The sequence below is a fragment of the Oncorhynchus keta genome, chromosome 10 (assembly GCF_023373465.1).
Source record: "Oncorhynchus keta strain PuntledgeMale-10-30-2019 chromosome 10, Oket_V2, whole genome shotgun sequence".
Classification (NCBI taxonomy): domain Eukaryota; kingdom Metazoa; phylum Chordata; class Actinopteri; order Salmoniformes; family Salmonidae; genus Oncorhynchus; species Oncorhynchus keta.
In genome coordinates, this window is record NC_068430.1 from 9122327 (window position 1) to 9138061 (window position 15735).

General features: G+C 44.0%; 2 protein-coding genes across 8 annotated transcripts in view; one reads left to right on the plus strand and one right to left on the minus strand.

Annotated features, from left to right (window-relative positions):
• The window catches only part of mars1 (methionyl-tRNA synthetase 1), a 56897-nt gene extending 45438 nt beyond the window's left edge, over positions 1-11459 (minus strand). For 2 of the 6 annotated variants that reach the window (XM_052526457.1, XM_052526453.1), the window contains exons 1-5: positions 11147-11458; positions 6194-6284; positions 2680-2758; positions 1682-1813; positions 530-605 (exon numbers count right to left, since the gene is read on the minus strand). In XM_052526457.1, the coding sequence (XP_052382417.1) occupies positions 530-605; positions 1682-1813; positions 2680-2758; positions 6194-6284; positions 11147-11249 (481 nt within the window). In that variant the 5' untranslated portion in view covers positions 11250-11458. Of the gene's footprint in view, positions 1-529; positions 606-1681; positions 1814-2679; positions 2759-6193; positions 6285-11146 lie in introns of all 6 variants that reach the window. The other 4 variants (XM_052526455.1, XM_052526456.1, XM_052526451.1 and 1 more) reach the window with 4 other exon arrangements.
• A 216-nt stretch (positions 11460-11675) lies between these two features.
• arhgap9 (Rho GTPase activating protein 9) overlaps positions 11676-15735 on the plus strand; it is a 94285-nt gene continuing 90225 nt past the window's right edge. The window contains exon 1 of one of the 2 annotated variants that reach the window (XM_052526459.1): positions 11676-12064. The gene's annotated coding sequence lies outside the window, so the exon portion shown is untranslated. The remainder of the gene's footprint in view (positions 12065-15735) is intronic. The other variant, XM_052526458.1, reaches the window with a different exon arrangement.

Below are 15735 nucleotides of genomic sequence, written 5' to 3' on the forward strand. Positions count from 1 at the left end.
AGTAACTGAAAGGTTGCTGGATCGAATCCCAGAGCTGACAATGTAAAAATCTGTCGTTCTGCCCCCTGAACAAGGCAGTTAACCCACTGTTTCCCGGTAGGCCGTCATTGAAAATAAAAATGTGTTTTTAACTGACTTGCCTCGTTAAATAAAATACAAAAAGAAAAATCAAGAGAACGTGCCTCTGATCTGGCAGACTCACTAAACACACATGCATTTGTAAATGGTGTCAGTGTTGGAGTGTTCCCCCCCAGGCTATAAAACAAGAAACGGCTGCCATCTGGTTTGCTTAATATAAGACATTTGAAATTATTTACGCTTTTACTTTTAATACATTTAAAACCAAATTACTTTTAGACTTTTACTCAGGTAGTATTTTACCGGGTGACTTTCACTTTCACTTGAATAATTTTCTATTAAGGTATCTTTACTTTTACTCAAATATGACAATTGGGTACTTTTTCCACCTCTGGATAAACACCTAAAACTAGATCAAATGCTCATTTAAAAACAATAATATATCACTCACCTGATACCAGACTGCTGTCAGACAGGATAGGGTAGAGAGCTGCCCACAGAACCACATCTGCCACAGAAACCATCTCCTAAAACACACAGCCCAGTTCAATCACTCACATGTTTTCAGAAATGACCTTTTCACAACAACTACTGTCAGTAAGCATTTTACAGTAACGTACAAGCAGAAGTTAATTACATTATCTTTGACATTCATGTGCGTTTCACAATCAGACTTAACGGTGTGTGTGTTGTGAAGGTGTGTATGTTGAGCTGTGTTGTAAAGGTGTGTGTGTGTGTGTGTGTGTTGAGCTGTGTTGTAAAGGTGTGTGTGTGTGTGTGTGTGTGTGTTGAGCTGTGATGTAAAGGAGTGTGTGTGTGTGTGTGTGTGTGTGTGTGTGTGTGTGTGTGTGTGTGTGTGTGTTGAGCTGTGTTGTAAAGATGTGTGTGTGTGTGTGTGTGTGTGTGTGTGTGTGTGTGTGTGTGTGTGTGTGTGTGTGTGTGTGTGTGTGTGTGTGTGTGTGTGTGTGTGTGTTGAGCTGTGTTGTAAAGATGTGTGTGTGTGTGTGTGTGTGTGTGTGTGTGTGTGTGTGTGTGTGTGTGTTGAGTTATAAAGGTGTGTGTGTTGTGTTGTAAAGGTGTGTGTGTGTGTGTTGTAAAGGTGTGTGTGTGTGTGTTGTAAAGGTGTGTGTTGAGTTGTGAAGGTGTGTGTGTGTGTGTGTGTGTGTGTTGAGTTGTAAAGGTGTGTGTGTTATGAATGAGTGTGTTGAGTTGTAAAGGTGTGTGCGTGTGTGTGTTGTAAAGGTGTGTGTGTTGTGTTGTAAAGGTGTGTGTGTTGTGTTGTAAAGGTGTGTGTGTTGAGTTGTGAAGGTGTGTGTGTGTGTTGAGTTGTAAAGGTGTGTGTGTGTGTGTGTGTGTGTGTGTGTGTGTTGAGTTGTAACGGTGTGTGTTATGAGTGTGTGTGTTGAGTTGTAAAGGTGTGTGTGTGTGTGTGTGTTGTAAAGGTGTGTGTGTTGAGTTGTGAAGGTGTGTGTGTTGAGTTGTAAAGGTATGTGTTGAGTTGTAAAGGTATGTGTTGAGTTGTAAAGGTATGTGTGTGTGTTGTCAAGGTGTGTGTGTGTTGTGAAGGTGTGTGTTGTGAAGGTGTGTGTGTGTGTTGTCGTACAGCAGTGAGGAACGGTGTGGTCCTCTGGCTCAGACTCTGGTCCAGGTAGCTGAGAGGTCCCTGTAGAACCCTGGGGGTTTCTGCTCCTTTTCCCTGCAGCACCACCATGTGAAGGGCCTGCATCACTGCAGGCTGGAGACAAGAATAACTTGATTCATATTATATAATAGAACAAACATCTGTACAACACAGAACGGCAGGTTAGAGTGGTTAGAGCGGTGGACTAGTAACCGGAAGGTTGCAAGTTCAAACCCCCGAGCTGACAAGGTAAAAATCTGTTGTTCTGCCCCTGAACAGGCAGTTAACCCACTGCTCTTTGGCCATCATTGAAAATAAGAATTTGTTCTTAACTGACTAGCCTGGGAAGGGTTAAAGGGAAAATACATTTTAAAAAGAACAAGCGTTAGGGCCTCTGGAAGTGGCTCTGCGGTCTAAGGCATCGCAGTGTTTGAGGCGTCACTACAGAGCCGGGTTCGATCCTGGGCTGTGTCGCAGCCAGCCGCGACCGGGAGACCAATGAGGAGGTGCAAAATTGTCCATGTTAGGGAGGGTTTGGCCGTCCGGGATGTCCTTGTCCCATCGCGCTCTAGCGACTCCAACACGGTCGCCAGGAGTATGGCGTTTCCTCAGAGACATTGGCTTCCGGGTTAAGCGAGCAGTGTGGCTTGGCACGGTCGTGACACGCAGCTCTCAAACCTCGCCTCTGAGTCCATACGGGAGTTAAAGACAACCAATTGGATATCACGAAATTTGGGGAGAAAAAGGGGGTTTCCAGGAAGTCAAAATGGATGGGAGCATCGTGGCTGATGATTTCCAGGAAGTGACTATGGATGGGAGCATCGTGGCTGATGATTTCCAGGAAGTCACCACGAATGGGAGCATCGTGGCTGATGATTTACAGGAAGTGACTATGGATGGGAGCATCGTGGCTGATGATTTCCAGGAAGTCACTATGGATGGGCGCATTGTGTGGCTGATGATTTATCAGACATTCTTACCTGTAGTTCTGTAGCTTCCCATTCCAGCCACTGGTTGACGATATCACTGGATTCCTGTCCATTCAGCTCTGTCAGGTACCTAAGGACACATGGATTAAAAGACTGGATGACTGAGGAACCTCTACAACGACACAGACCAGGTAATCACACAGCTAGCTACAGCATTAAATCAGTTGGCTTAACGACGACACAGATAATATACAGTTGGCTAGGTTTTCCATACATCGGCAGGACAGAACAGCTACGTCCATTAAGACGAGGGGTACGGGTGTGTGTCTATTTGTCAATAACTGCTGGTGCGCGATGTCTAATATTAAGGAAGTTTCGAGGTATTGCTCGCCTGAGGTAGAGTATATCATGATAAGCAGTAGACCACACTATCTACCAAGACAGTTTTCATCTATATTATTCGTAGCTGTCTATTTACCACCACAAACTGATGCTGGCACTAAGACCGCACTCAACCAACTCTATAAGGCCATAAGCAAACAAGAAAATGGTCATCCAGAAGCGACGCTCCTAGTGGCCGGGGACTTTAATGCAGGCAAACTGAAATCAGTTTTACCTCATTTCTACCAGCATGTTACCTGTGCACCCAGAGGAAGAAAAAAAACACCTTTACTCCACACACAGAGATGAATACAAAGCTCTCCCTCGCCCTCCATTTAACAAATCTGACCATAATTATATCCTCCTGATTCCTGCTTACAAGCAAAAACTAAAAGCAGGAAGTACCAGTGAATTGCTCAATACGGAAGTGGTCAGATGACACGGACGCTACGCTACAGGACTGTTTTTCTAGCACAGACTGGAATATGTTCCGGGATTCATCCACTGGCATTGAAGAGTACACCACGTCAGTCACCGGCTCCATCAATAAGTGCATCGACGTCGTCCCCACCGTGACCGTACGTACATATCCCAACCAGAAGCCATGGATTACATGCAACTTCCGCACCAAGCTAAAGGCTAGAGCTTCCGCTTTTAAGGAGCCGGACATCTTATAAGGAATCTTACTATGTCCTCAGACGAACCATCAAACAGAAAAAGCGTCAATACAGGTCTCAGACTGAATCCTACTACACCGGCTCTGATGTTCGTCTTATGTGGCAGGGCTTGCAAACTATTACGGGCTACAAAGGGAAACCCAGCCGCAAGCTGTCCAGTGACACGAGCCTAACAGACGGGCTAAATGCCTTCTATGCTCGCTTCGAGACAAACAACACTGAAGCATGCATATGAGAGCACCAGCTGTTCTGGACCACTCTGTGGTCCCGCTCTCTGTAGCTGATGTGAGCAAGACATTTAAAACAGGTCAACATTCACAAGGCTGCGGGGCCAGATGGATTACCAGGACGTGTGCTCCAGACATGTGCTGACCAACTGGCAGCTGTGAGCAAGACATTTAAACAGGTCAACATTCACAAGGCCTAGATGGATTACCAGGACGTGTCCTCAAAGCACGCATGGAACAACTGGCAAGTGACTCCACTGACATGTTCAACCTCTCTCTGACCAAGTCTGTGATACCTACGTTTCAAGCAGACCACCATAGTCCCTGTACCCAAGAAAGTGAAGGTAACCTGCCTAAATGATTGCTGTCCCTTAGCACTCACGTCGGTAGCCATGAAGTGCTTTGAAAGGCTGGTCATGGCTCACATCAACACCATCATCCCGGAAACCCTAGACCCACTCCAATTCACATGACGCAATTTCAATCGCACTTCACACTGCCCTTTCCCATCTGGACAAAAGGAACACCTATGTGAGAATGCTGTTCATTGACTACAGCTCAACATTCAACACCATCGTGCCCTCAAAGCTCATCAATAAGCTAAGGACCCTGGGACTAAAAACCTTCCTCTGCAACTGGATTCTGGACATCCTGACTGGCCACCCCAAGATGGTAAGGGTAGGCAAGAACACATCTGTCATGCTGATCCTCAACACGGGGGCCCCTCAGGGGTGTGTGCTCAGTCCCCTCCTGTACTCCCTGTTCACCCACGACTGCGTGGCCAAGCACGACTCCAACACCATCATTAAGTTTCCTTACGACAAAACGGTGGTAGGCCTGATCACCGACAATGATGAGACAACCTACAGGAAGGAGGTCAGAGACCTGGTAGTGTGGTGCCAGGACAACAACCTATCCCTCAACGTGAGCAAGACAAAGGAGATGATTGCAGACTAAAAAGGAAAAGGAGGGCTGAACAGGCCCCCCTTATCATCGACAGGGCTGTAGTGGAGAGGGTCAAGAGTTTCAAATTCCTTGGTGTCCACATCACCAAGAAAATATCATGGTCCAAAAAAGACAGTCGTGAAGAGGGCACAACAACGCCTTTCCCCCTCGGGAGACTGAAAAGATTTGGCATTGGTCCCCAGATCCTCAAAAAGTTATACAGCTGCACCATCAAGAGCATCCTGACCGGTTGCATCACAGCCTGGTGTGGCAACTGCTCGGCCTCCGACTGTAAGGCGCCACAGAGGGTAGTGCGAACGGTCCAGTACATCACTGGGGCCAAACCTCCTGCCATCCAGGACCTACTGTATATACCAGGCGGTGTCAGAGGAAAGCCCAAAAGACTCCAGCCACCCAAGTCATAGACTGTTCACTCTGCTACCGCACAGCAAGTGGTACCGTAGTGCCAAGTCTAGGTCCAAAAGGCTCCTTAACAGCTTCTACCCCCATGCCATAATGCCATACTGCTGAACAACTAATCAAAATGGCCACCTGGACTATTAATATTGACCCCACCTTATGTTTTTACACTGCTGCTACTCGCTGTTTATTATCTATGCCTCGTCACTTTACCCCTACCTACGTGTAAAAATGACCTCCACTAACCTGTACTCCCCGCACATTGACTCGGTACCGGTACCCCCTGTATATAGCCTCGTTATTACTTTTTTTATTGTGTTACTTTTATATAAAAAATTACTTTATTTAGGAAATGTTTTCTTAACTCTTTATTTCTTGAACTGCACTGTTGGTTAAGGGCTTGTAAGTAAGCATTTCACAGAAAGGTCTACACTACACCTGTTGTAGTCAGCATTTCACAGTAAGGTCTACACTACACCTGTTGTATTCAGCATTTCACAGTAAGGTCTACACTACACCTGTTGTAGTCAGCATTTCACAGAAAGCTCTACACTATACCGGTTGTATTCATCATTTCACAGTAAGGTCTACACTACACCTGTTGTAGTCAGCATTTCACAGTAAGGTCTACACTACACCTGTTGTATTCAGCATTTCACAGTAAGGTCTACACTACACCTGTTGTAGTCAGCATTTCACAGAAAGCTCTACACTACACCGGTTGTATTCAGCATTTCACAGAAAGGTCTACACTACACCTGTTGTATTCGGCACATGTGACAAATAACATTAGATCAGATTTGATCATACCCCTTTCCGATCTTTAGGACTGCCTAGAGAGTAAAGGTGTGAATGTCTATATAATGGAGGAATGATATAGTATGTTAGTATAGATGGTAGAGCAGGGGTACTGACTGGCAGATGGAGTTGGGGCTGAAGAGGTGTGTTCCACTGGGGAGGAGCAGGGCAGGCAGGGCTGGACGGCTGAGGTAGGGCACCACTCTCTCTGTAAACACAACATACAACCCATTAGCCTACAGTTCATTAATAATAATAATAGATTGTAGTTTTCTATACACTCAGAACACTTTACATAGCAAGGGGGAAGCCTCACCTCACCCACCAATCAAAATACAGGTAAGAGTTAACAACTCAACCAACATATTCGCTATCAACCAATCAAAATACAGGTAAGAGTTTATTTTTTATTTTTTTACCTTTATTTAACTAGGCAAGTCAGTTAAGAACAGATTCTTATTTTCAATGACGGCCTAGGAACAGTGGGGCAGAACGACAGATTTGTACCTTGTCAGCTCGGGGGTTTGAACTTGCAACCTTCCGGTTACTAGTCCAACGCTCTAACCACTAGGCTACCCTGCCGCCCCGAGTTAACAACTCAACCAACATATTCGCTATCAACCAGGTTTTCATGAAGTTGCCCTTACACCTAGTAGTAAAGTCTGTAATGGAGTCGTGTCGTGTGCCCCCCCCCCGAAACGTATCACAAAGAAATGTCCTTTGGAGGGCTAAACATTGAAAGTGGATCTTAAAGGTTTAAAAGGATCATTGGTCACATATTCAATCGTCGTCATCAATTCTTCGAATTCATTTTAATCCGAAAACTAATCAGAACTCAATCCGATAAGACCTATTGTGACACAGTCTATGGATGGGTAAGACCGAGGAGGATTGGCAATGGCTTAATGTGTCTGTTAGGGCTGCCTGGATAGACAGAGGACTAGAGAGAGAGAGAGAGAGGACTCTTGTCTGGCCAAGGCCCAGTTTGTCCTTTCTGTCAGTGTGTGTTGTCTGTCCGTCTATGAGAGAATCTCGATTGCATTCTCCTCGCGTCCTCTCTCCTCGACTCCTTCTCAAAACGAATTTATGAGGAGGTCAGAGGGGAGGGACCTCTGGCTTTCTTGTCCAATGGGTTTTGATAAGGCTGCGAAGATATAGGACGCGAGGAGAATGCAATCAGGGGAGGCAGGTAGCCTAGTGGTCAGAGCATTGGGCCAGTAACCGAAAGGTTGCTAGATCGGATCCCCGAGCTGACAAGGTAAAAATATGTCATTCTGCCCCTGAACAAGGCATTTAACCCACTGTTCCTAGGCCGTCATTGTAAATAAGAATTTGTTCTTAATAACTGAATTGCCTAGTTAAATAAAGGTTAAATTGAGATTATCCCTATATGATTGAACAGTTCACAGTGAAATATGTTAGAGTGGACAGGCTGGACTGTATGACAGAGTCCTGTCAGTCTATATCATCATAGCAGAGCTCAGGAGGATCAGATCACATAGCTGGACGGTTCAGCCACAAGCTGAACAAAACAATCAGCTCTTGGAGCAGCTCAATCATGGAGAAGCTTCAGAGAGAGACAGAGAGAGCAGGTATTATGATTGCAGCATTAGGACCACAGAGATGTATCTCCAACACCTTCTGCTTTGGGGAATACACATGATAACCTTTTTGTGTACTGCTGGCTTGGTAGTTAGGACATAAGGGCATTTCCACGAAAACAGAATGATGCTGTCCACACCAATCTTGGTGTTCTCTGGCAAATGCCAAACGTCCTGCACGGTGTTGGGCTGTAAGCACAACCCCCACCTGTGGACGTCAGGCCCTCATTACCACCCTCATGGAGTCTGTTTCTGACCGTTTGAGCAGACACATGCACATTTGTGGCCTGCTGGAGGTCATTTTGCAGGGCTCTGGCAGTGCTCCTCCTTGCACAAAGGCGGAGGTAGCGGTCCTGCTGCTGGGTTGTTGCCCTCCTACTGGCCTGTCTCCTGGTAGCGCCTCCATGCTCTGGACACTACGCTGACAGACACAGCAAACCTTCTTGCCACAGCTCGCATTGATGTTCCATCCTGGATGAGCTGCACAACCTGAGCCACTTGTGTGGGTTGTAGACTCCGTCTCATGCTAACACTAGAGTGAAAGCACCGCCAGCATTCAAAGGTGACCAAAACATCAGCCAGGAAGCATAGGAAATGAGAAGCGTTCTGTGGTCACCACCTGCAGAACCACTCCTTTATTGGGGGTGTCTTGCTAATTGCCTATAATTTCCACCTGTTGTCTATTCCATTTGTACAACAGCATGTGAAATTTATTGTCAATCAGTGTCGCTTCCTAAGTGGACAGTTTGATTTCACAGAAGTGTGATTGACTTGGAGTTACAGTGTGTTGTTTAAGTGTTCCCTTTATTTTTTTGAGCAGTGTATAACCAGCCAGGTCACAGGTGAAATGATTTGCTGTATTCCTAAACAAAAACAACAGTACATCAACAATTGTACATGATAACTTCCATTATTAAATATTTAAATTTTATGTTTACTATGCTTCGTAGCCAGAGCAAAAGCTGCCGCGTGACTGGTTATGTGCTGAATGCATGGCCTGTTTTATCTGTCCTGTCCTGTTTTGTCCTGTTTTGTCCTGTCCTGTTTTGTCCTGTCCTGTCTTGTCCTGTCCTGTCCTCTCTTGTCCTGTCCTGTTTTATCTGTCCTGTCCTGTCTTGTCTTGTCTTGTCCTGTCCTGTTTCGTCCTGTCCTGTTTCGTCCTGTCCTGTCTTGTCCTGTTTTGTCCTGTCCTGTCTTGTCCTGTTTTGTCCTGTCCTGTCTTGTCCTGTCCTGTCTTGTCCTGTCCTGTCTTGTCCTGTCTTGTCCTGTTTTGTCCTGGCCTGTTTTATCTGTCCTGTCCTGTTTTGTCCTGTCCTGTCCTGTCTTGTCCTGTCCTGTTCTGTTTTGTCCTGTCCTGTCTTGTCCTGTCTTGTCCTGTCTTGTCTTGTCTGTTTTGTCCTGTCCTGTTTTGTCCTGTCCTGTTTTGTCCTGTCCTGTTTTGTCCTGTCCTGTTTTGTCCTGTCCTGTTTTGTCCTGTCCTGTTTTGTCCTGTCCTGTTTTGTCCTGTCCTGTTTTGTCCTGTCCTGTTTTGTCCTGTCCTGTCCTGTTTTGTCCTGTCCTGTTTTGTCCTGTTCTGTCCTGTTTTGTCCTGTCCTGTTTTGTCCTGTCCTGTTTTGTCCTGTTTTGTCCTGTCCTGTTTTGTCCTGTCCTGTCCTGTTTTGTCCTGTCCTGTCCTGTTTTGTCCTGTCCTGTTTTGTCCAGTCCTGTCCTGTTCTGTCCTGTTTTGTCCTGTCCAGTCCTGTTTTGTCCTGTCCTGTTTTGTCCTGTCCTGTCCTGTTTTGTCCTGTCCTGTTCTGTCCTGTTTTGTCCTGTCCTGTTTTGTCCTGTCCTGTTTTGTCCTGTCCTGTTTTGTCCTGTCCTGTTTTCCAAATGTAACGTTTTTCCCAAGAATATCCGTACTGTCCAGTCATGCTGATCCTCATCCTTTCCCACTCATCAACTTGGAGTCAAGGACATGTTGTGTATTAGTCTAACCGACTGCAACACACAGCATGTTTCCAATCCCCTTATATTATAATAGAGTTACAGTAAGTAAAACAGTCTTCGTAACAGCTTCTTTTTACAAAGTAAAAACGGTATCAACCCGGTCAAATTATTAACATGAGCGCCAATCAATAGGAATAACACAAACTCATCATGACACTATTGTTGTTCTGAATTAAATCCACCTCGTCCTCCTCACTTTCAGTTAGACTTCGTTTAAATTAGATTGAAATAACTTTGCAGAATCATCGCCCATTCCTTCAGTGGGCAGGAATCGTTGCCATCGCTGAATAGAGTCAAGGAAATGTCTTACTGCAACATGTATTCCCTTCCGATAAATGTGATTAGTAATAAAGCTATAGTAAATAAAAACCTTCCTAAGCTGTTTCTTTTTCCAAAGTAAAACATTAAAAAAGAGAATGGTATTATTAACCCTCAAGGCACTAATTATTTACTGCTGATAAATAGGCATAATAAAGTCATTATTGTCTCTGGAAATTAAAATGAACCTCTTCACCCTCCTTATCTTTCAGTTAGGCCTAATTCAAATTAAATTGTGAAGTAAGGTGCACAGTTTATCCATCTGTCATTCATTCAGTGAGGAGAGAGAGTCACATTAGCGCCTGGCTGGGTACCAATGTCCTACAGTAGATTACCTTGGGGGTTAAGGTGGGTATAAATAAATACATTAAATTAAAATAAAAAACAGGTTAAAAAAAAGCTCTAAATACGTTTCTGTTTGTGATTTCAAAACTTCGACAAAATGAGCAGTATAAAGTACAAACATTTAGGAAATGTCAGGAAAGAAACAGGACATTGTTATTTTTCAACTAAACATCAAAGCGTCAGTGGCCGTTAGCCTGTGGAGGTACTAGTGTTAAGAAACCTAAGGTCTAACGGTCTGTGTTATTTTTTCAGGTGACTGCATGCCATGTAAACAATGTAAAGCCAGTAGACTAAATATGCAGAGGACTGTCTCTACATTGTGTTCACCTGGTGGGAAAGAGGCAAACAGCACTACTGTATATTGTTGGAACAACACAATCATGGCAATAGACCTTAGCTGTAGCCTTTTCTGGTCAGTTCTCAGCTGTCACAGGTCAAGTTGGTCAATTAATTCATGAATGTGTGTGTGTGTGGGCAGTGGATGTGATCTTGTTTGCCAGCGCTGTGACTCACTGATTGTACTTGGGTGAATGTGCCATTCATTACCCTTCAATCCCGAATACTGATCTTCTATTCTGAGATTCAACCAACCTTGACAACAGTAGACGGATCTGATCTGGCAGTGTCAAACCTGATGGCCAGGCTCCATGAAATGAATGGCTCCTCTTTACAATAAAAACACATCTGCTAACTAACCAGCCTAGTGGTTAGTTAGTACCAACGGGACATGTAAAGGTATCAATGATCTGACACACCGTGTGTTAGCCAGTTAGCAGGCAACCTAGCAAGCTAGCACGTCTAGCTAACGTTATTCTCTTACCTTCGTGGTTGACATGTTTAACGTCACATTTGACTCCCGTAAATTCAAGCACTGCGAGCACTTTAACACAGTGCGGATTTCCGTCACTCACGAATAGTTTCATCTAGCTGCCTCTAATTCAACTGCTTTTGGACTGAAATACCTAGATATAACTTGATAAAGTACTGGAAATGACAAGAAAATGTAAATATCTAACAGCATGTAACTCCGCCGGTAAGTGCTACTCAACGCGCTGATGCAACCAGGGTTCAGATGCACTTTTTTTTTGCAAATGGCGCACATTGAAGTTTTCTGGAGTTTATCAAGACATGTGTTAAACCTGTAAAATCAGACTATGAAGGACCACATTTCCCATCAGTGCGTAATTGAAGCGACGCTACAACAAACTGACGCGCTCCTTACACAAAATATGATTGGATCATGCAAAATCACATGGGATATTTTGGACCAATCGGTGGCCAAATACGTTGATGTAACCTAGAGAGATCTTTTTTTAATCATCTGAACGAGAATGAATATTATAATAACCTACACAGGGAGTGAAGATACAAGTCTTGTATGCAACTGTGCACAATTTCTTTTACACCCATCGAAAGCTCAACTCGATGTCAGCGTTGTTTTTAAAAAGCTGCATCACGTGACAGAGGACAAATTGCCTGACGACTCAAACGGAATTCTTCCGCTGCCCTATCAGAGGAGGAACTGACGTCCGTGGGCGTGGCGTAGCGTTTAACGTGTTGAATGAGTTTGGGTCGCCAGGCAAGAGGAGAAAGCAACCATGCTGAAAATATCGCAAGGCACTAGAGGATGCGGATGCGATCATTTCGGTGGGTATCGTTCGCTCGCTAGTGTACCCTTGGGATCACGGTTTTTAATAGCAAAATAATTGATGACACACACCGCACCGACCACCTAAAGGTGAGAAACTGCTTGTTTTAGGTTGTTCTAGCATTTAGAGACACATATTTATATATTTGATTCTGAAAAGTAATTTAGAACATTTAAAATATAAATGTTTTTTGTTATGTAGTTCACAAGTTGTCAGTTAGCGATGTATTGGAATTGTCAGTTACTATATAGCCTATAAGTTATTGAGTCCTTTTGCAACTATATCTTTAATTTCAAAGCTCGTGTGGTGTTATTGGCAGTAAATAATACACATTGAAAACACCAGACAATCAGGATTAAACAACTCTGTAGTCTATGAATAGACCTGCACTTTATAATAGCAAATCATTTCGTGGTTGTATGTAGTCAGTAGTACTTTGGTGAAATTGCCAAGTTTTTATGAGGGTCCATCCCAAGCTGTTGTGGTGTCTGGAGGAGCTGAGCAGGTGTAGGCTACTGGGCGATATAGGTCATCATTAGCCCTTACTGACGGAGGCTCAACTTAAAATGTCCACTATTTTTTATTACACACATACAACACACATTGTTTTGTTAGTGCTATCAAATTTGAATTATTATTTTTTTCTTTATTTAACTAGGCAAGTCAGTTAAGATCAAATCAATGAAGGCCTAGGAACAGAGGCAGAATGACAGATTTGTACCTTGTCAATTTGAACTTGCAACCTTTCGGTTACTAGTCCAACGTTCTAACCACTAGGCTCCCCTGCCGGGCCTAAACATCCCCAGCTTCCAATTGGCTCATTCACCCCCCTGTAATTATTCACCAGGTCGTTGCTGTGAACGAGAATGTGTTCTCAGTTAACTTACCTGGTCAAATAAAGGTCAAATACATTTTTCAAATCTCTTAAAAATCTACTTAGAACAGGATATGAAGCATAACTGAGGTGTCCTTTGAGGTTGTGGGACTGAGTGAACTCAGCTTTGAGGTTTTAGATGCACTCAGGCCATCATCACACTTATTCAGTTGTTCTATATTTCATCACTGCAGTAGAATAGTATTTTAGCATTCTCCATTTTCTCCATCCGTTTTTCTCAGTTCAAACACAGAAACTATGACATCATGGAATCTATAAAAGGTTTGAAGCAAGTGTGACTAAGACTGTCAGAGAAGGCTCTTTGTTTGAAGCCTAGCCTACTGCACATTTGCATGTTTCACTTACACTACTTTGACTAAAGGTACAGCCAATAAGAAAAGCACATGATAATATGCAATGGAAACAGTTAGAAGCATTGTGTTTTCTTTCCATTTGGTCATCTTTCTCTCTGTCTGAGCAGAGTGGAGGGGTATCCTACGAAGTAGGTTTGATAAGGTAACGAGTTAACTTTGATCAATTCTAAGTTCAACCGTTTTTTAAGCTCAGTTCTATCAGTTTGAGTGTCTGGAGCAGTGACTTTTTATGGAGAGAGAGAAGTTGCACAGGACAAAACAGGACAGGACAAAAAAGGACAGGCCACAGGACAGGCCACAAGACAGGACAAAAATGGACAGGTCACAGGACAGGACACAGGACAGGCCACAGGACAGGACAAAAAAGGACAGGCCACAGGACAGGCCACAGGACAGGACAAAAATGGACAGGACACAGGACAGGCCACAGGACAGGCCACAGGACAGGACAAAAATGGACAGGTCACAGGACAGGACAAAACAGGACAGGACTGGACAAAACATGACTGGACAAAACAGGACAGGCCACAGCAGGACACTACAACATCCACAGCTGTTTATACTATACACTACATCCACAGGCGTTTCAGCTGTTTATACTATACACTGTGCTCTGAAAATGTTTCTCTGTGTTGCTACAGTGTTTGAGTTTGCAATGTCTATAGGGAGGTTTAATCCACTGCAATGGTCCCTGGCCACATCACACGCTCTGTGACTGATTCACACTGCGATGTTACTGTTGCAGAAAGTGGGTCTTTGACTTGGCTGATAGCTTGTGACAGATCCCTGCCTCCCTCCCATCCCTGGTGGATCAATGGTCTCTGTGCTCTTCATCAGCAACATCAATGGATGAGCTGCAGGCTTCTGGGATGGTGTATGGAGGCCAGTGGGAGTCAGGTTTAACCCTATTCCCTTCATAGTGCACTACTTTTGACCAGGGCCCAGAGGGCTTATATAGGGAATAGGGTGCAATTTGGGACACAAACCTCAGACTGGGGCTTTCAGCCAATGATGTGTGTATCTATAGGTTCAACCAGCCTCTCGACTCTGCAGCCACAGGTTGCTGTGTTGGAGTGCTGCCTGCGTTCAAGACACTTCTGGAAATGAAAGATTGGTTCTTATTCTAACCCATTACTGGGAAAAAGGAGGAGATTTTTCTCCTTTCATGTCTTATAAACAGAGATTTATACACCTTGCACTCTTGTTCACCAGAAAGGAACAGTAAGAGCATCAACCGACAGTCCGTCCTGTTCCTCTGACGTCAGAGACATTTTAATAACAAAACATACAATGAAAGGTGATGTCAGGTTGACTTTCTCCCAAACGACACCCTTTTCCCTATTTAGTGCACTACTTTTAACCAGGGCCAATATGTTTTATTTAACTAGGCAAGTCAGTTAAGAACAAATTCTTATTTACAATGACGACCTACACCGGCCAAACCCGGACGACGCTGGGCAATTGTGCGCTGCCCTATGGGACTCCAAATCACATCCATTTGTGATACAGCCTGGATTCGAACTAGGGTGTCTCTAGTGATGCCTCTAGCACTGAGATACAATGCCTTAGACTGCTGCGCCACTCGGGAGCCCCTGAGTGCAGTAGATAGGGAATAGGGTGCCGTTTGGGACGAATACTTATTGTAATGCTAAGCTTCCTGTCTCTAATGGTCCTAAAAAAAAAAGAGAGCATACCGTGAACCTGTTATAGCCCTGCTGGGGAATTTTAGAAAGCATTAGTAAGGATTATAAATTACAACACAATTGCATAAACCTACGCAAAAATGGATTTATAGCTTACATTTTTTTTAATGATATAAATCTATTTCTCAAACATAAGTGTCACTATGAAATCCAAATACATGGAAAGTGAAACACTTTTATTAAATTAATATTATCCTATTTCTGAATAGTCCAGGTGAGGTTTGGGGAATATTTCCAGAATGTCACATGCTACAAAGGGGTCTAGCAAATCAGTCAAGTCATTTCGTCCTTATTGAGTCACAGCCACAGGTTGACGATGATTGCAACATGGATTTACAATAATGCTGAGTTCTACAGGTTAACAAAATGTATTGGAGCAGATCCACCCTCTCTCTCACACGAACACACACACACACACACACACACACACACACACACACACACACACACACACACACACACACACACACACACACACACACGCGCACGCACACGCACACACGCACACGCACACACACAGTCACGTTGTATCCACATAGGATTGGGTGTCATTGCAGGGCAGGGAGGGCCAACTGTGGATCAATTAATATACATTTTGTAGGGGTTGATACATTTTTTGTAAGGATAAATTAAGTCTGACATTTTAAAGTGGAAATTACAAACTTTAGTAGCCTTTTTTAAAACTCGAATACACAAAACATTTCCATTTCCTGAAAATTCTCTGCGGCAGCATAGTGATCAAATGAAGGAAGTACATCTGTACGTGCATGGCCCACGCCACCACATCCTTGATGAAACCAGCACCACAA